Genomic DNA, 22,296 nt, shown 5'->3' with positions numbered 1-22,296 from the left:
AGAGCAAGCAGTGCTTGTGGAGGATGAAATGGCCAGAAGAATGTTACAACTGCTGTACAGGAAACCTAAGAATCAGTTTTCTGTCCGGTAGGACACTGTAGTGTGTATTGATATGTGTAGATTCTGTTGAAGTGCATTTCATGTATTGGTTATGCTAGTTACTACTGTCTGTGTTCTGTATCTTGTTAACACATTCAGTGGAAAATACACACTCCCAGACCTGTCTGAGTACCATGTGGCCACGCTTTTGACAGGCACTTTGTGAAAGTGCCAATGTAAAATTGGAAAACAGCCTGTAGGTGCTGCCACTTGCTCACTCTTCAGTTTACAGAGTATAATTGGTCCGACAACAACATTTTGACGAGTTTTGATGTAATTTCATTGTTCACTCAAGTTCCTACCCAAGAAAGTCTGACGTTTTGAAACAATTCGTTGTTGAACTTCAGCATACATTCATCTTGATAATTATGGCTCTGGGGATGTAAATAGAGATCTAATAGATCCTTTACTACTAGCTGTAGTTATGAACTTCTACATGTAGGATACTGAAGGTATCACACTAAGGATTGCACCACATCCACAGAAACATGTTTAGAGAAATTTTTGTTATGTAATAATATGGTAGGACTTTCAAGATGAATGATTCAACTATCAAAACAAGATGTCTTAAAGTATCAAATTTATTACAGAATTTGAACTGAACATCTACCTTCTGTTTCTCTTTTTCAAAGTGGAGAGGACCTGATAATATTCTGAGACATGAACCAGAAAGAAAACCTACTCACACAGACATGTATCTTCCACAAAATAATTGTCATCATGTGAGACAGTAATATTCTGTTTTGACAGCACTTGTACACAGAGTAAAAACTACCTCTCACAATCACAAATTGCCAATTAAGCGGTTTTATCCAAAGGATGCTATAGCCTCCAATGAGTACACAGAAGACCATACCCAGATGTACAAAGATTCCTGTCACAAAAGTGTAGAAGACTGTTTTTTCTATTTTATTCTGATCTGACATTGAGAAGGATCAGCTGCCCTTAGGATACTAAGTCCATCTTCCAATCAGGCTGCAAAAAGTAAACAGCTTCTCTGTGGTGCGAAAGAAAACTATTATTGAATTTCTTGCAGATGTGCCAGATCTTACATTGACCAGCCACTGTGTTCCCTTATGTTGCATAGAACATGTAAGCAGCATCAGACATGGCAGAAAGAAAAATATGTTCCTGCAAAGTATAGCTTAACAAAGAACTGCATTTGCCATTAAAGATGTTTAAAGTGTTGGTTATCCATTTAGCTGTGGGTTTTGGGATTACTAAACCAAGGAGGCAATAGAAATGTGGGAGCAGTCAAACTTCATTCATATGGATGAAGTGCCGTGCAGACTGGCAGCCTGCTTTGCAGATTACAGTTTGGGTAGAAATTTACACTGCACCTGAAGCAGCAGCAGCAGCAGACAAATGCATAAATGGGGTTGAACTGCCAGCTGAACTGTTTCTGGGTGGCAGCTACCAGCCACCCCACCACTAACTCCTGTAAAAGGCTTTTTGGAAAATTGCTCTATAGAGAAATAAATTTTTGTTAGGAGAGGCATTGACCATTAAAGAATAAATGAGTTAAAAAATAACATTAATTTTGTTCAAAGATTCATAGAATCTTTTGTAACAATCAGAAGTACAAAGAAAGTCTAGGTGACTCTTCTCCATACCAAAATACTGCCACCACCAACCATCATGTAGAATTTCTTTATTAACCTGTTCAAAAGATTTTAACAAGTCAAAAATAGTCTCAGTCTTTGTTTAAACTGATTTTATCTCACTTAACGTATGATAGTTTGTGATGATTTCATACTTCTAAACAACCCAATATGTGGGTTTGCTAGCATGAAACATTTAAAGTTCCTACTAAAATAAATGAACAGATTTTCTTAAAATTTGTGATTCTCCCCTGCCCCCTTTCCTTCTCTCTCTCTCTCTCTCTCTCTCTCTCTCTCACACACACACACACACACACACACACACACACACACACACACACACGGACTATGATAGACAGTTGTGGATAATTCACAATATTTCAAAATTCGTACAACTCTCATCCCACCATCAACCTGAACAGACGTTAGTTCTCCCTTAAATCTTGTGCTACTCTCTTGTAACTACATAAAACACTCACTATTCAAATATAGTATGCAGAAAAGTGTATGCCACATGCACCACAAACATTTCTCACTGGACTAGAAAGTCACACATCAGAAGGTCAGTAGATAATGCCCTGCATGAAAATGGTCAGTACAACTTTGCCCTGTGCCTTTTACCACACAGAAGAATATTTGTGGCTTCACAGCAAGATTTCCCTGATCACAGATTACTGTCTGTTACAATTGACCAGTCTTCCCCCAAATCCTTCCTAACCTTCTGACTCAACAGTGTCATAGTATTTTGCAGGGAGCAGCACATTGCAATGTAGTGCATCCCAGACAAAGTTCCTTGATAACATTGTCTAACTGCTCATCTTCCGGGATCTCACCATACCTTAGTATCCAGCAAACTGCTACAACCTTTACACTACTGAGAAAATTTAGAGAACCAGCATTTGAACCTGAGTTCTGTAACAATTCTACTGCTGCCAAATACATTGTGCATAAGGATCACAATGATAAGAGACAAGAAATTAGGCCTCATACAAAGGGATATAGGCAGTCATTTTTCCCTCACTCTATTTGTGAGTGGAATAGGAAAGGAAACGACTAGTAGTGGTCCACGGTACCCTTCATCATCCAACGTACAATGGCTTGCAGGGTATTGATGTAGAAGTAGAACCTTCCACCATGTCTGTATCAAGAGAATGAGGTCTTCTATCCTCTAAATCGGTAGTTCCCAAACTTATTTGTAACGTGGCCCACTATTTTTCTGGAAACATTTTTGCGACCCCATATATGTATCCTCTACTAGTAAAGTCACTACACAGTAGTTAATGGTATTATAAAAATTGTGTCTAATATGAAACTGAACTCAGTATTGTATGAAAATATGCTTTTCTGAGTAATAATTTTGAGAATGGTGAAGGGCCCATAATTCAAAAAAAGGAACAATATTTTGGTCTTTAAGAATTTTATTTCATGCAGATTAAATGGTGAACTTAATAAGATTTGCAGGATTGAAGCTTGTTAGTTTTAGTCATAAACCATTTTCCGAGCAAAGTTATATATATATATATATATATTTTTTTTTTTTTTTTTTTTTTTTTTTTAAGGGAGAGGGTAAGGAGTCATTCCAATCCCGGGAGCGGAAAGACTTACCTTAGGGAGAAAAATGGACAGGTATACACTCGCACACACACACATATCCATCCGTACATACACAGACACATGTCTACTTGGTGCACGAGCAATGGGACATAGCATCTCCAAGGTACAGGTGGAGTTGGGATTTTCCATTACAACCATTTCATGAGCCTACCCTGAATATCAGGAATCTGGTAAAACATCAAATCTCTGACATTGCTGTAGTCAGAAAAAGATTCTGCAAGAACAGTACCAATGACAACTGAAGAGAATCGGTCAACGTGACAGAAGGCAACATTTCCGCAAATTGCTGCAGATTTCAATGCTGGGCCATCAACAAGTGTCAGCGTGTGAACCGTTCAATGAAACATCTTCAAAATGGGCTTTCGGAGCTGATGACAGTACGGCACAAAGCTTTACACCTCACCTGGGCCTGTCAACACCAACACTGAAATGTTGATGACTGGAAACATGTTGCCTGGTCAGATGAGTCTTGTTTCAAATTGTATCAAGTGGACAGATGTGTATGGGTATGGAGACAACCTCATGGATCCATGGACACATCATGTCAGCAGGGGACTGTTCAAGCTGATGGAGGCTCTGTAATAGTGTAGGGCATGTGCATTTAGAGTGATATGGGATGCCTGATACTTCTAGATATGACTCTGTCAGGTGACACATATGTAAGCATGCTGTCTGATCACCTGCATCCATTCACATCCATTGTGCATTCTGACAGACTTGGGCAATTTCAGCAGGACAATGCAACACCCCACACATCCAGAATTGCTACAGAGTAGCTTGAGGAACACTGTTCTGAGTTTAAACTCTTGCGCTGGTTGCCAAACTCCCCAGACATGAACATTATTGAGCATATCTGGGATGCCTTGCAATGTGCTGTAAAGAAGAGATCTCCACCCCATCATACTGTTAGGGATTTATGGACAGTCCTGCAGGATTCATGGCATCAGTTCCCTCCAGCACTACTTCAGGCATTAGTTGAGTCCATGCCACGTCGTGTTGCTGCACTTCTGCATGCTTGCAAGGGTCCTAAGTGATTTTTAGGCAGGTGTACCAGTTTCTTTGGCTTTTCAGTGTATTATGCAGCTGATTTCTGAAGAATAATTTATCTGTGTAAATAAAGAGTAAGCCTGCATTCGCTTATCTATAAACCTGATCAGATTAGTTGGGCCTGTAGCCTGTGTCCTGTAACTGAGGTGCTTGAAAATGTCAAGTATCTCATTAAAGGGATTGACCAAAAGATAGCAAAGTTTTCATTCTTTTATGTGTGCCTGTCAACAACCCAATGCTTCTTCTATTTGGTGAGTGGTCTCCTTTACTCTTAAATTATTTACATTCTGTTGGATAGTTATTGAAAATATGTATGTATACTAATACTAGAGATGTGATGCAAGAATGTCGTATTTACCACCAACCATACTTATGAATGAAAAAATTACCTTTATTTTCACACTGCTGTGTGGTTCTTATGATGTCTGCAAAATGTGTTAATTTTCAAACATGACAGTTACAGTGATCTACAAAGACATCTAACAAATAGATGAGATATTTAGTGAACACTTACAAATGTGAGCCTGGCATGTCTTCATCATGTGTATACCTTTCGGGAAACTGTGTATTTAGATGAAATGGTGCCAGAGATCATAATTTAAACCAATTTTTGAGGTCTTGTGGTATCACAGAGGAACTTAGAAGTTTAGTCACCTCCTTTAAATTGTATGTTTTATCCCTGTCATTTAACTTGTAAACTGAAGACAGCAGACACTTTCTACATGCATTCAGTTTTGTGAAGTAGCATCCCCTTCTCGGGAAAGAGAATGATCTATTCTTGTTCTGTTACAAATATTCTTTGGCCTGCCCTCTCAGATATGAAGATGATAGGCTTTGGGTGGATCTGAACTGGTGCACCAGTTGGAAACTCTCTGGTTGCTGAGGACTTCAGTCTGAAGCCGCCAAGGAAACCCATGGAATGGTGGATAGTGATGTTCAGTTTTAATAAAATTGTCCACATACGCATATTGAGAACTGAGTGATGGTAGAAATCTACTGGTAGTACTCAATTATCCAAAGAACACTCTCACTTCCAACAGTTATAGAATAGATCATATTAAGAAGGTACTGAAAGCTTCCAAATGCAGTGAGAAGACCAAAGCAAGAAAACAGAAGAATGTTATTCTACTTTATGCTGCCACAAGAAGTGACTGAGCTTCATTTAAGCAAGCAAATCTTCCAACCACTTGCAAAACTGTAATATCTTCTGGGATTGTTGCCAAAATTTTCCCAGGCAGCATCAATGTAGAACTGTTGTGACTCGCCGATCTTTCAAAGTGCTGCCGCACAGTTACACGCGTCCTCTACATGCGACGCTGTCTGCCAGCCATGCAGCAGCAGCGCCACCTAAGCAGCCAGCCAGCCAGCGGCCGATAGACTTGGACTCAGTTATGATTTGACTGTTAAAGTGTACACACGTCTTACTCTGTTTACTTGATCTGTGACTTTCATGTATTGCGTCTTCCTTGAAATATATTTGTTCAACTTGAAGTTATTACAATTGGCGACGAGGATGGGATTTTTCTTTTCCATCATTGACCCACATGTTTCCATGGCAACTATTGCAACATCTCATAGAACAGCAAACGCTTCTCACAAATACGATTCGTGATTTCATTGCGGCATCAAATGTGGGGTGTCTCTCGTCGTTGTCTGTACCTACTTTTCCTCCTTATGACGAGACGGTGGAAGACTGGCCTGATTACGAAAAATGTCTTCGACAGCACTTCTTGGCATTTCATGTCACGGACAAACAAACATGTAAGTCTCTGTTCCTTTCATGGATTTCACCTCAAATGTATTGGTTGTTGTCGCAATTGGCTCCTTTGCAGATCCTGCAACTTTGTCCTTTGCTGAAATGTGCTCACTTCTGTCCATCTATTTTCAAAAGCAAACGCATGTGGTAGCCTCTCTTTTTGCCTTTTATCATTGTCAAAAACAACCGAATCAAACCTATCATGCTTGGGCTGCTGAACTTCACGGCCTCAGTAGAAAGTGTCAATTTGTTACTGAAGTTCACAAAGAATCCTATGCCGATTCCATGGTACGGGATGCTATTATCCGATCAGCACCCGACAAAGAAGTTAGGCAATGTGTCCTTCAGTTGGCAAATCTGACTCTAGATGAAGTCCTATCCATCGCTCAGTCTTTTGAAATTTCTTGCACCGCTGGAGTGGAAATAGAGGCATGGGGCGACATCGGGGAAATACAACTTCTGTGCGATGTTAACGAAGCGTGTGGCATGTCCCCGCCGGCCGACGTGGCCACAGTATGCTCCCAAGTGCAGCCTCGGCCTAACCGTAAACAAACCTCTAAGAAACTGCAGCAAAACCCATGGCAACTTCCTTCATGTCCATGGTGTTTTATGAAACATTCACAAGAAGATTGTTGACAACATTGGGCCATGTATCACAAATGCAAAAAAAAGGGGTCATGTGTCATCCATTTGCAAATCCGACCGCATACATGATGTTTGTGAACATGACGCTGATTCTGATTCTGTGTTGTCTGTCAATTGTACTTCTTCCCTTTCAGGGAAGTTATTCCTCACTGTCCCAATACTTGGTCGAGATGTTCCCATGCAGGTGGATACTGGTTCTGCTGCCACTATCATCAGTTCTCAGACGTATCTTCAGTTGGGTTCTCCAATCCTGTCACCTGTCACTAGGCAATTATGGACTTATAATAAACAGAAGATTTCTCTCTTGGGACAATTTGATGCTGAGGTATCTTACAAATCTGTCATTCGCACTGTTCCCATATTTGTGGTCAACCATAGTAACGCGGCGAATCCTTTTGGTTTCAATGCCTTTCACGTTTTTGGGTTCTCCATAGATGACACTGTCGATTGGATTCCTTGTCGACAACAATATCGTCCCCCTTTTCCTCCTGGGTTAGGCCGTGCAAACGACTTTGAAGCTCATATCATGCTCAAACCCACTGCTCGGCCTAAGATTTTTGGGCTCGGCCCGTTCCTGTGGCACTTCATGATCAGGTCAAACAGGAGCTGGATAGTCCCATTGCTTCAGGGGTCTTGCTGCATGTCACTTCCAATGAGTGGTCCTCTCCTGTTGTCATTGCTAAGCCAAATGGTGATATTCATCTCTGTGGCAATTTCAAAACCACTGTAAATGCTCAATGCCTTATCGACACTTACCCTATGCCTCGACCTGAAGAATTATTCTCTGAACTTGCTGGAGGCCAGTATTTTTCTAAACTTGACCTGTCAGAAGCTTATCATCAACGTCCTCACTACACTGCTTCCCGGCAGTTTCTGGCCCTTAACATGCCTTTCGGTCTCTATCAATACCAACGATCGCCATTCAGGGTTGCCAGCGCCCCTGCTCTCTTTCAGCGATTCCTAGAAAAATTATTGCTCACTGTCCCTGGGTGTATAAATTACCAGGATGACATTGTTGTCACTGGCTCCACCACTGACAAACATCTTCAAAATCTCCGCACACTTTTTCATGTCTTACAGACTGCCGGTGATAAGTGTAAACTTCAGAAATCAAAATTTTTTCAGGCACCTATCACGTACTTGGGGTTTCAACTCTCTCGGGATGGTATTCGTCCACTTCAGCAAACTGTCGCTGCAATTGGTGCTCTTCCTCGCCCTACATCTGTTAAGGAACTGCAGGCCTTCTTGGGGAAAATAGCATACTGTCACATGTTTTTTCCATCTGCTGCTTCGGTAGCTCAGCCATTGCATTGCCTGTTGCATAAAAACGTGCCTTTTCACTGGTCCGCGTCATGCAATGCGGCTTTCCAGAAATTGAAGACTATGCTGAAACAGGCCCCATGCCTGGCTACTTACCAACCAACGCCTTGTTCTTGTCACAGACACTTCTCAATATGGGGTAGGTGCAGTCCTTGAGCACCGTTTTTCTGACAGTTCTGAACAACCCATTGCTTATGCCTCCAAAATGCTCACGGATGCCCAACAAAGGTATTCTCAAATTGAAAAAGAAGCTTTGGCCATTATTTATGCTCTTCATAAGTTTTGTGTTTTTCTCTATGGATCCAAATTTCATCTTGTTACGGATCACAAATCACTTGTTTCCTTGTTTCATCCATCAACGTCACTTCCTGACAAGGCTGCACACCGTCTCCAGCGTTGGGCTCTTTACTTGTCTCATATCGATTATGAGATTCATTTCCGGCTGACGGTTCAACATGCAAATGCTGATGCACTGTCTCGCCTTCCCATGGGTCCTGATCTGGCATTCGATAGGGACGAACTTTTGTGTTTCCACCTGGATAGTGCCAAGCAGCAGGTTGTGGAGGGGTTCCCCATCACCGGGGACCGGCTGGCGGCTGCTACGGGTTCTGCCCCTATGCTCTCCCGGGTTTTACACTGTATTCAGAAGGGCTGGCCAGATCGTCCGTCTGCTAAGACTTCTGATCCATTGCGGAACTACTACGCTTTGCATTACCGCCTCACAGCTAGGGATGGTGTTGTCCTCCTTTCCACCGAAAACGCTTCGCCACGTGTTGTGGTACCTGTGTCTTTGCGTGCTTCGGTCTTGTGCCTCCTTCACCAAGGGCACTGGGGTGTCTCTCGCACAAAATCTCTGGTGCACTGTCATGTGTACTGGCCTGGTACCAACTCTGAAATCGCACACATGTTCCCTGCCTGCGGCTCTTGTGCGTCACAGGCCGCCGCCCTGTAGTCATCTTTGTCACCGTGGCATTCGCCTGAGAAGCCCTGGGAGCGTATTCATGCTGACCTCATGGGACCTTTTTTAGGTACTTATTGGCTTCTTGTGATTGACGCCTACTCCTAACTTTCCTTTCATTGTCCGTTGCACGTCGCCTCCTACCGCAGCAACCACCAATGCTCTAGCTCACATTTTCTCTTTGGAAGGCCTTCCCTCTACTCTTGTTGCTGATAATGGTCCGCAATTTGCCTCTTCCGATTTTGCAGATTTTTGTGCCCGTCATGGTGTCATGCATATCACAGCTCCTCCGTTCCATCCACAGTCAAACGGTGAGGCTGAACGACTGGTCCACACATTTAAGGCTCAGATGAGGAAACTCTTGACTTCTTCTGCTGCTCATGATGTGCTTCTCCAATTTCTGGCTTCTTACCATTTCACCCCCATGGACTTCCACAGCCCGGCTGAGCTCTTACATGACCAACAGCCCCGCACACTACTTCATCTTCTGCGGCCTTCCACCACATGGCCGCGGGTGCCTTCGCTTGGCGGGTTCATCGACGACGACCTTGTATGGGTACGAGGATATGGCAGGTGGCCAAAATGGAGTCCTGGCCGCATCTTATGACACCGTGGCCGACGCCTGTATGAAATCCAGATGGACACGGGTGTTGCAGTGCATCATTTGGACCAGCTTCAGCCTCGTGTGCCGGCAACGCCTGTTCCAGATGCCACTACACCACCTTTGGCTCTACCAGGCTCTCAGGATACTGGAATCTCTTATTACTCACAATGCAGTCCTCTCACCATCATATCGGTGCCAGCACAAGAACTGATGCCACCAGGAGATGTGTCCATGCAGGAACCAGATGATCATCATCTGTCGGAGCAACTCTACTCGCCTCCTTCTCCTACGGATGCGGACACATCGCCCATGTCTCCTGTTATAACAACCAGACTTGCCACAATGGGCAGATTGGTGCATTGGGCCCCAGCAGATTCGACCCCCATGTCTGCTGTCATCTTGACCCATTATCATCATGGACATTCCGTCCATACGGGAAGCCACCTCCTCGAGACTTTACGGCCCATCAAACAACACCTATGGATGTTAGCAATCTACAGGCCACCTCCATCAAGGCCTGTGCAAAAAATTCAAAGGGGGGAAAAGTGTTGTGACTCGTCAATCTTTCAAAGTGCTTCCACGCAGTTACACGCGTCCTCTACATGTAGCGCTGTCTGCCAGCCATGCATCAGCAGCGCCACTTAAGTGGCCAGCCAGCCAGCGGCCACTAGACTTGGACTCAGTTATGATTTAACTGTTAAAGTGTACACACGTCTTACTCTGTTTACATGATCTGTGACTTTCATGTATTGCGTCTTCCTTGAAATATGTTTGTTCAACTTGAAGTTATTACAAGAACATTCATTGTTTAAGCCACATTACACCTGAGGAAAACTTCAGCTTCTACAGGTCACCAGCAGATGGCTAACTGCCTGTGATATAGTGATGGTATGACTTATTACAGATGGACTGACATCTACTGGATGGGGGATTTAAAAAAAAAAAAAAAAAAAAAAACCATACCATTCCCTGTCTGGGCCAAAATTAGGGAGCAGAAGGTGAATGCAGGACAGCCCTTTAAATACATCTCCCATCTGACATTAAGTATTTTAATTTTTGCTGTTTGTGAATGTTCCATCTCTAGTATCTATCCCCAGGATCTATTTACATTACACTAACTGTCTCTATTAAATTATGGTTGCTGTATATATTAAATATATTTGTTGACATGCCAATTTCTGCTGCTTATTTCACCTTAGGACCCCAATAAGGTGATGTATGAAATATTTATAAAGTATCTTCAAAGCCAATTATGTGCCTTTTCATGAAGCTATATGCTGGTATTGCTGACTTTTCAGTTTTTGAACTTAATGTGCTATTTATATAAGGTGTGGTGCCCAGAATCCATGCAGGTTGTCTGCCATGTGCATAGCATACATTTGGTACTCTCAAACCATGGCTGTCATTCATTTAGTGCTGGTTTATAATTTCTCAGAGAGATTGGAACATTTGTCCAATGCTATATTTACTGAGAAAATGTCCAGTTTTGCTTGATGTGGCACCTCATTAATTCTGTGAGACCAGATCAAAATTGAGAACCCCACACATTGATAAAACAATTTGGATGGAGGGCATTCAACATATTCCATGAAGGAGCTACCAATGGCTTGTTAGAATGTCTGTGACTCTGTTGGCTTTTTCAGCTCAGCTTCACTGGGACTGGGTAAATATGACAAACATCGCCCAAATGTACACCAGTCTAATCAAAATAATGACAAGTACACAAGTTTGAATTACTCACTCAAAGACACGGAATTGCTACAAAAACAGATTCTGAGTGTCAGTAATCAATCTTTCTGACCAACTTTAACATGACAGTGCCATTTTGTCTCTGAATAAAAGTGGGAACATCACTTTGAGTCCACAACAGCTACCAGTCATGAAAATTACCAGTGGAACAAGATGTTAAATAATTGAATGGTTGTGGGCATTGCATCGGATGATGTTATGTAAACCTTCACAATGTCCATGAGATATCTGCTAAGCATCTATCGGTATTACTGATACATTGCCAATGTGGCTCACCAATTTATGCACTTTTCTAGCAAGCAAGTGCATAAATTACCAAGTAACAACAGCAGTGCATCAGTAGCATCTCAGCTGACAAGCAACAAACTCATGGAAGTATTGTGCAGTTTGAACACCACCATTGAATGCAACCCTTGTGAAGAGATCAAGCCTTTATTACACTGAGGAAGCCTCAAACAGCACCATATGTCAGATACCTCCAGCAAGACACTGCAGGTGAGACAATGCAAGCAAAGAACTTTATTTTCAGAATGTTTTCAATACCGAAGTCCATTATTAGACTAGCCAAGATGCAAAGGATCCAATTTTTCCACAATAATGACAGACTAGTTATTTTACTGACCTTACGACTTATCTTAGAAGAAAGATTAAGGAAAGGCAAACCTACGTTTCTAGCATTTGTAGACTTAGAGAAAGCTTTTGACAATGTTGACTGGAATACTCTCTTTCAAATTCTAAAGGTGGCAGGGGTAAAATAGAGGGAGCGAAAGGCTATTTACAATTTGTACAGAAACCAGATAGCAGTTATAAGAGTCGAGGGACATGAAAGGGAAACAGTGGTTGGGAAGGGAGTAAGACAGGGTTGTAGCCTCTCCCCGATGTTGTTCAATCTGTGTATTGAGCAAGCAGTAAAGGAAACAAAAGAAAAATTCGGAGTAGGTATTAAAATTCATGGAGAAGAAATAAAAACTTTGAGGTTCACCGATGACATTGTAATTCTGTCAGAGACAGCAAAGGACTTGGAAGAGCAGTTGAATGGAATGGACAGTGTCTTGAAAGGAGGATATAAGATGAACATCAACAAAAGCAAAACAAGGATAATGGAATGTAGTCGAATTAAATCGGGTGATGTTGAGGGTATTAGATTAGGAAATGAGACACTTAAAGTAGTAAAGGAGTTTTGCTATTTGGGGAGCAAAATAACTGATGATGGTCGAAGTAGAGAGGATATAAAATGTAGGCTGGCAATGGCAAGGAAAGCGTTTCTGAAGAAGAGGAATTTGTTAACATCCAGTATTGATTTAAGTGTCAGGAAGTCATTTCTGAAAGTATTTGTAAGGAGTGTAGCCATATATGGAAGTGAAACATGGACGATAAATAGTTTGGACAAGAAGAGAATAGAAGCTTTCAAAATGTGGTGCTACAGAAGAATGCTGAAGATTAGATGGGTAGATCACATAACTAATGAGGAAGTATTGAATAGGATTGGGGAGAAGAGAAGTTTGTGGCACAACTTGACCAGAAGAAGGGATCGGTTGGTAGGACATGTTCTGAGGCATCAAGGGGTCACCAATTTAGTATTGGAGGGCAGCGTGGAGGGTAAAAATCGTAGAGGGAGACCAAGAGATGAATACACTAAGCAGATTCAGAAGGATGTAGGTTGCAGTAGGTACTGGGAGATGAAAAAGCTTGCACAGGATAGAGTAGCATGGAGAGCTGCATCAAACCAGTCTCAGGACTGAAGACCACAACAACAATAACAAACAGTTATTTTTATCAGCAGATAAAGATAATGTCACTATTTTCCTTGACTCTGCAGATGAACATTGATAAGCATCCATTTCATTGTCATTCTTTACACAGTAATTACACAAGAGGGACCTGATGTGGGCATTACTAAGCTATTGTTGCCTAAGCTTGGTCTCTATAGAGTATTTAAAAATTTCCACCACAAGCTTCTAGAGACTGTAGAAGGGACAAAGTAGATGAAGTTTTGATGAGGAACCCAAGTCTGGACATGTACTGTTTGGGTGCCAAGTTTGAATATTGTATCACTTTCAAATCTTCCACTTCACGGTATGCATACAGCAGAAGCAATGAACTCTGAACTGTGTGGTCTACAGCAGCCCATGGGATGGGCTATGGTTTGAGTACTCATGATTGGGTTCTTTTCTAAATGACAAAGATGAGAATGCAACCCATCCATGGAGCATCACAGTCAACCCTCCTACCTTTGAAGGTACCAGTCTTTCACAGTTGTTGTAATCAGAGAAAAATGGTCTGTAATATCATAATTACAACAGGGACTGATAACAGTGCCCTCTGCTCAATTTGTGTACATCAGCACCTACATCTATATACATACTCCACAAGCCACCATACGGTATGCGGTGGAGGGTACCCTGTACCACCACTAGTCATTTCCTTTGTTGTTCCACTCACAGATAGAGCACAGGAAAAATGGCTGTCTGTAAGTCACCTTATGAGCCCTAATTTCTTGTATCTTACCTTCATGGCCCTTACATGAAATGAGTGTTGGCAGCAGTAGACTTTTTCTGCTGTCAGTTTCAAATGCCAGTTTTCTGAATTTTCTCAATAGTATGCCTCAAAATCGATGCTACCTTCCTTCCAGGGATTCTCATTTGAAATCCCAAAGCATCTCCATAACACTTGCATATTTCTTGAACATAATGGTAGCAAATCTAGTAGCCTGCCCCACAGTTGCTTTGATATCTTCCCATAAACAGCAACATTGGTGGCAAACAACTATGGATTACTGCCTGCCATGTCTGCCAGATGATGTGTGTATACAGAGCAAGAAATTTGAAACAGAGCTGATCTTCAAACTTATTTTGTATGCAAACAGTACAGTTCTGGATGTGTGTTTCTTTTCAAAACTTTACTGACTAAGTCCGCTCTACTACCCCAACACCTCTGTAATATGAATTGTGTAACCATCGTAGCTGAAACTCTAAGGTACTCCCTAGTAAAATCAAAGGAATGCAGTTAGCTGTAAATTACATTTTGGATTATCTAGATACATTATTTTTATTTACAAAGATGTTGACAGCAAATGCAGTGGTTTTTTTAGTTGACCACTTTACACATAGCACCGAGTGAGGTGACACATTGGTTAACACTGGACTCGCATTCAGGAGCATGATGGTTCAAACGCACATCTGGCCATCCTGATTTAGGTTTTCTGTGATTTCCCTGAATTGCTTCAGGCAAACTCCAGGACAGTTCCCTTGAAAGGTCATGGCCAGTTTCCTTCCCCATCCTTTCCTAATCCAAGCTTGTGTTCTGTCTCTAATGACCTTGTCGATGTGATGTTGAACACTAACCTAATCTCCTCTTTAGATGTGGCATTACCAAACTTTTCCCACATGTTTGAATGTCCACTTACTTTCTGTAAAGTGGACACAAAAAGACCAATGTCACAGACATGGGCTCTCCATTTTCACCAAGTATTTCTAAGTTCTTATTGAAATTGTTGAAGAACAAGTTTTAAACTCTACTCCTCTCATCCACTCTTTTGCTGCCTGTATGGGGATAACGTATATATTTTTTAAATTTTGGCTCAATGACTGGATGAATTGTATCAGTTCTTCCTCCACATGATTCCAGACAAGCAAACTTCATGTGTACAAAGGAAGTAGCATGGGAAAGCAAATTACCATTTATCAACATGTTGGTTCAACTGAAATTGAGTGGTCAGCTGCGGTGTTCTGTGGATAAACAGGTATCACATACAGATCTTCATCTAAATGAATATGTTGGTGAGTCCATGGTGTTCATGGAGAAGAGTGCTGCACTGAGAAATCGCTCAAACTATCAGTGTCACATGTGTCATAAAACTTTTATCCTCATCAGCAATTTTATGTCTGTGAGCACAAGGGGAGAGCACATAATTGATGTGCCACCAATAATTATTAAGACAGTAATAAAGAACATGAGTTTTAGGAAAAAAAGATTTGCTGCATGATGACAAGAATGTAATTAAGAGTCACTTCTAAACAGCAAGAAATAAGATCACCCTGTGTAACAAGGTTCAGTCAGAGTCTAGGTTTGGTCACTGAAGTAGGATTGTCACACAGCATTCACAACTGTTGATCTGATGAGGCAGGGGCCTGTAGTGAGCAATGGCAGCATGTGGTGACAGCTGAGCAGATCAAGGACACAAGGCAGGTGGTGTCCAGCAAGCACTGGACTCACGAGGCAGTGGTCAATGACAGCTCATGGTGAGAGTGAGATGACTCGGGAGTGTGCTGCAGCCAATGTCCTTCTGGTTGCAAATGGCTGTGCTGCTGGTTTGGCTACTTGCAGAGACAGCCAGTGCTGGAACTTGCAGAAAAACTCTTGTTGGAACTCGCATAACTGCTGGCTGTGGCCCCCGCATGGCTGCTTAAGTACACACCTAGCAGAAGCATACTTGAGCTGTCTCCAGTGTAGGAAATAAGTTTGTAATTGTGGCACTGCCTGGAGTGATACTGACACTGTGGTGTTGTGCCGTACTTTTTGTAAGTCTGCCAGTAAATACCCTTATATTTACTGGCTACAGATGTGAAATCTTGTGTTTATTTTCCAGCAGCCGAGTTGTGACAAGGCAGCCGCCAGAAGGCTGAATGAGATGCAGTAGAGCTGAATTGTGGTGGGGTACCACACCAGGATACTGTAGGAACCATAACCTATATGTCTCAGAATAATTAAAATAACCCAGGAAATATTACAGAAATAAACATTTAATTACAAGAAAAGAGCAAAAATGAAAGGAAGGAAGTGATGCCCCATGACACAGAGACCACTACAGAAAGAAATAGTAAAAGCAAATGATGCAAGACCAGAATAGTTACAGTCAAAAAGTAAATGGCAGTGTTCCTGGCCATTAAAAATAAAATCTAATATCTTTGATAGAAAAGAAAGCATACAGATAGATAGATTACTTAGAGCTGATGTAGATAAATTATGGTGGAAGAGTATAGGTTGGAGGCTGGGAGAGATGGGTTCACAAGAAACAGCAAACATTAATCCCAGCAGACTTAAACACAAACCAGATGTTATCTTTAAAAATACCAGTTTATATATGACATATATGAAAATGGGATAAGCAGGAGTATTTAGGGATTAAGTGGGTAAATTATTCAGGACCATACTTCAAGGGAAGCACAACAGGACATGATGGAAAGTAAGTCATCAGTGAAATGCTAAGAATAGGCAACATCAGCTTTATATTTGATTTTAGTTTTGTTCTGTGATTTTTTTCTTAATAAAGACACCCCTATGTGTGAATAAATGTTTTAGATGTGAAAACAAAGTATCACCCACAAAGTACAGAAAAAATATTGTTTGAAGCAAAATTAAGACAGCATATTAACATGTAACATATGATGAAATCTTGAACGTTCTAACATGTGACATACTCAGCTAGCAGAATGGCTTTAATCAATGAAGAGTGTGTTCGTACAGAATTTAAAATGTTTTACTTTTCCATTGGCCATTCTGATTTAGCTTTACTGTAGTTTCCCTAAGTCACTTATGATTTATGGGGGGATGGTTTCTTCTGGTATGCCATGGCCAATTTTTCATGCGTTATCATTGTCCACCTGAGTTACCCAATAGTGTTGTATCTCTAATGATTATAATGCCATCAATACATTAAAATCTTACCTTCCTTATTTCATTTTTTGCCCTCTTTCACTCCTTCCAGTCCCAAGTCCTGGATGCTTTGTCCTATCTTCTGTTTAGGTTTTTCTGTTGATTTCTTTACTCACCTCTATTTAAATTTTAATGTAGTTCAAAATGCTTCCAAATTTTTCCTCTTTCTTTTTTACTTAGTTCACATCTCACATCCATACAAGTATCCAATATACACATAGAGTCTTCTGTAGTCCTATTATGATGTCTGACATACTATATACGTTTTGCTGATGGAAGATTTCTTTGTTTGCGCCAGTATGTTTCTGATGCATTCCTGTATATCATGACAAAAATAGAGTAAGTGACTGTTCTAATATCATAATGCTTAATATGCATGGTAACATAATAACAAAAAACTGAGCAGTTTCTTCAGACACTTCTGAAATTTTGGTGCTGAGAGTGGTACCAAATTTTGTTGCTGACTGTGGTAACTACATTTCCACATATTTGGCTGTTGGTTTCCACTTACTATCAACATACATTTATCTTTCCAGACTGTGTTCTTAAAGTGAAGGTTGTTTCTTCCTTGCTAACTGTAAGAGCTTAAGATATTTTTTGTACACAACATTGCTCTTTTGTTAACCAGATAAATACACTCCTGGAAATTGAAATGAGAACACCGTGAATTCATTGTCCCAGGAAGGGGAAACTTTATTGACACATTCCTGGGGTCAGATACATCACATGATCACACTGACAGAACCACAGACACATAGACACAGGCAACAGAGCATGCACAATGTCGGCACTAGTACAGTGTATATCCACCTTTCGCAGCAATGCAGGCTGCTATTCTCCCATGGAGACGATCGTAGAGATACTGGATGTAGTCCTGTGGAACGGCTTGCCATGCCATTTCCACCTGGCGCCTCAGTTGGACCAGCGTTCGTGCTGGACGTGCAGACCGCGTGAGACGACGCTTCATCCAGTCCCAAGCATGCTCAATGGGGGACAGATCCGGAGATCTTGCTGGCCAGGGTAGTTGACTTACACCTTCTAGAGCACGTTGGGTGGCACGGGATACATGCGGACGTGCATTGTCCTGTTGGAACAGCAAGTTCCCTTGCCGGTCTAGGAATGGTAGAATGATGGGTTCGATGACGGTTTGGATGTACCGTGCACTATTCAGTGTCCCCTCGACGATCACCAGTGGTGTACGGCCAGTGTAGGAGATCGCTCCCCACACCATGATGCCGGGTGTTGGCCCTGTGTGCCTCGGTCGTATGCAGTCCTGATTGTGGCGCTCACCTGCACGGCGCCAAACACGCATACGACCATCATTGGCACCAAGGCAGAAGCGACTCTCATCGCTGAAGACGACACGTCTCCATTCGTCCCTCCATTCACGCCTGTCGCGACACCACTGGAGGCGGGCTGCACGATGTTGGGGCGTGAGCGGAAGACGGCCTAACGGTGTGCGGGACCGTAGCCCAGCTTCATGGAGACGGTTGCGAATGGTCCTCGCCGATACCCCAGGAGCAACAGTGTCCCTAATTTGCTGGGAAGTGGCGGTGTGGTCCCCTACGGCACTGCGTAGGATCCTACGGTCTTGGCGTGCATCCGTGCGTCGCTGCGGTCCGGTCCCAGGTCGACGGGCACGTGCACCTTCCGCCAACCACTGGCGACAACATCGATGTACTGTGGAGACCTCACGCCCCACGTGTTGAGCAATTCGGCGGTACGTCCACCCGGCCTCCTGCATGCCCACTATACGCCTCGCTCAAAGTCCGTCAACTGCACATACGGTTCACGTCCACGCTGTCGCGGCATGCTACCAGTGTTAAAGACTGCGATGGAGCTCCGTATGCCACGGCAAACTGGCTGACACTGACGGCGGCGGTGCACAAATGCTGCGCAGCTAGCGCCATTCGACGGCCAACACCGCGGTTCCTGGTGTGTCCGCTGTGCCGTGCGTGTGATCATTGCTTGTACAGCCCTCTCGCAGTGTCCGGAGCAAGTATGATGGGTCTGACACACCGGTGTCAATGTGTTCTTTTTTCCATTTCCAGGAGTGTATGTGCCCCTGTATGACTTCTAGATTTAATTTTGGGATCATGATACACAAAAGTTATTTTTAAATATTTCATGAGTTTTCTCTGAAATGTTTCATTGCTGAGTGATTACTTTAGCAGTACAGTCATTGTATTGTGCAAACCATGTGGGGGATATAACAGAAGGCAATTGACATTTTAATCTCAGAAATGTAATGCATTGGGAAAATATTAAGTAGAAAGTCATGAGTTTGTGTGAGAACTAACAATAACTGAAAACTTTAAATGTTCCTCTGAAAAATCATAAAACAACACACACACAAATGCCATACTAACAAATGTAAATATACCTGATGATGAAGGTTTAAACCTTTGAAATCATGGAGATATATAAACAGTGACTGGTAACAGTAAACTTGTTGTTTCATTTAATAACTGAAAAGCAAAACAAAAACAAACCAAATTCTCTTTATCTCTTTTCAATTACTGTTCTACATTTCTAAGGATGGTGTTGTGGTTTTCTTTTCTTTTCTTTTCTTTTTTTACTTTCAGTGAATGACCTGTTATTAGCTATATCACCTCAATTTTGTTTGTAGTTGTGCTGTTGTCATTGTGTTCTCTACTGGTGGTGCTATCTGCCAACTAAATTTTTAAATATTACTGTCTATGAAATTATCCTAAGAATATTTGGAATCACAGTGATGACTACCCTCTGAATAATTGTCTTAAAGTATGCCTTCTTGGTTACCTTAACTTTGTAAATTTTACACACCATATGATCCATGTAATAGACATAACTTTCAAAAAATTTTGACAGTGGAACTTGCCATTCTAAGATAATCCTTAGGAACTATTGATAGTCCTGAGAATAAGTAAGAGTGTTATATCATTAGAAATGTTTATAGAGAGATTGGAAGAGTCAGACTGGACAATTTAGAGGCATTAAATCTCAGTTCCTACAGTCAGTGCTGAACTTATGTTGAACATTTCCGTAACCATGTTTGAACAAAACTGTGATTATATTTAATTCATCCACAGCTGTTTTGATCCTACTTCATTTTTACAATAACATGGTGCTTAAAGACATATGGTCAATAAAAATTTTTAATAAGACAAATCTAACAAGTAACTGTATTTCCAGAATTTCACTGCAATAAGCAGAAAACCAGTAACTATTCATAAGGACATGGATGTATAAATGAATGTATTTCTTTTCATTATTACATTTAGAACCACAGTAATAGATCATATGGTATAAGATGTAAGTTGTAGCAGTGTGAATGTTGTCCCAGTATTTTTTTTTTTTTTTCTGGGAGTATTTCATGCATGTAAACGTTATATAAAGAATGTGTACTGTAATATTCTAGGAAGGTGAGTTAAACTGTATTAGACCTCAAAACAGTGTAACTTAAACCTTATGACAATGGACATTGATAAATAACTAATTTTGGATTTATATTTTAGGGTCACAACACAAAAACAAATATGACAAATCATTACAGTCACTCAGTCTTGCATATTGACAATACAACACATTCTGATGAAGGCATCTACAAGTGTGAAGGCACAAGAGGAGAACAGAAAGGTAGTATTTTCATCACGACACTTGTTTCATGGCAATTAAAAGAGAATACTATTTCATTTAAGGGATGTATTTGACCAAACCATCCACTTCCAGTTCATAAATTCCCTTTATTTTTACAGATGTAGCTCAATCTGTTGTAAAATATGTTGAAGCTCCCACTGTAACACCACTTGAAAGAGAACTGTTCATAGAAAAAGGTAATGCAGTCACACTGAAGTGCTTAATTACAGGAATTCCTACTCCAACAGTACATTGGTACCACAATGGAAAAGAATTGATTTATTCTGAATCTGAGGTAAGTCTGTAATGTGTAGTTTTGTCATCTGTGATTGGCTTAACAAAAGAAATACTACTGAAGTTCATTAGTTTAATCACTGTAGACTTCCATTAGTTTGGCATCCAACAGTCTGGAATGCCTGATGGTCTGTCACCATCCCAGGTTTGGAACCACTTAGAAGTGTGCACTATGCCTCTGCTACTGTTCTAGCCTGCATCACATAGGAAGGTGCTTCCACACATAGAGATGGAGTGATAGGGTAGTGTACATTGTATGAGTTCTGCACATGTATAGTGTCAGAGGAAGGGCAAACAAAGTCCCCATTGCCAAATTGTGTTCCTGCAGACAACAATCGGGTTCATTTGCCTATGGTGCAACATATTATACTGTCAAATCTATGAGGGGAAAAATAAATTTTAAAACTGATTTTGAGCAACTGTCTACATGAGAGAAATTTTACTTCATACTTTGTCATTGCATCCAGTGCTCCATAGCAATAGTCCACATGATGTCAAGAAGCTTGAACAGCTGACACAGCTTTATGAAGATATTAGATACATTTTCCTCAAAATAGCTATTGTCTAATGACTGGTTGAAATAATTGTCATTTACTGTGATTTGGACTGTATTATAAGTAAGTAACTAATGCACACCAACATTAAATTCAAACTGACAACTGCTTCTGCTCCATATAATTTTTTAAAAATGTGTATGATGCATGTATGTAGTTGTGTTTGACTATAGTTAAATGTAAATCACTGTGCGTAAAAATGAATTACTGGTAGCAAAGACTAGTGCAAAAGGCTATTGTAAAAATTATCAGTATGTATCATATTTTTCACTGTCAATGAGCATTATGAGTGCAAACTAACTTGGTCAACGTTACAATGAGGGACAGCATTTGTGATGCATTGAACAAGGAAACAATTAACTGTTTTCTGTGAATAACTAGAGGTAACGCTGACTGATAAAGTAAAAAATCAGTGATATCTTGACAGTTAACCCTCTCTGTCATTTTAAGGCATTTTCCAATTTGTGGCTTGAAAATGACAGGGAAAAAATTGTCAAAATATTGGAGTTTTTGACTATTTTATCCAGCTGCATTCTCATAAGTAATTAGAGCATCCAACATGCAAGGAAAAGCTTAATTTCTTCTTGGGCAACATGTAGAATCCTAAGTCTGCAAAAGTCATAGGATACAGATTCATAACCAATGAAGGCAATTTATGTGTTGACAAACACATTTCTTAAATCATGAGTCTTTAAAACCAAGAAGTATTATTACTATACTTTTTTCCAAAGTCTACGTCACTGCTATCTGGGTCGATGTTCAAACCATCTGCTAGTAAATTT

The 22,296-nt window shown here is 41.1% G+C and overlaps 1 protein-coding gene across 1 annotated transcript in view; it reads left to right on the top strand.

Annotated features, from left to right (window-relative positions):
• Positions 1–22,296, top strand: part of LOC124723147 (hemicentin-1-like) — a 754,903-nt gene that overhangs the window by 241,035 nt on the left and 491,572 nt on the right. Inside the window, exons 13-14 of the mRNA XM_047248337.1 lie at positions 20,546–20,666; positions 20,786–20,961. Coding sequence (XP_047104293.1) covers positions 20,546–20,666; positions 20,786–20,961 — 297 coding nt within the window. The remainder of the gene's footprint in view (positions 1–20,545; positions 20,667–20,785; positions 20,962–22,296) is intronic.

This window comes from Schistocerca piceifrons, chromosome X (assembly GCF_021461385.2).
Source record: "Schistocerca piceifrons isolate TAMUIC-IGC-003096 chromosome X, iqSchPice1.1, whole genome shotgun sequence".
NCBI classification, from domain to species: Eukaryota; Metazoa; Arthropoda; class Insecta; order Orthoptera; family Acrididae; genus Schistocerca; species Schistocerca piceifrons.
Note: the sequence above shows the minus strand (reverse complement) of the source record. Positions and strands in the feature narration are given on the sequence as shown.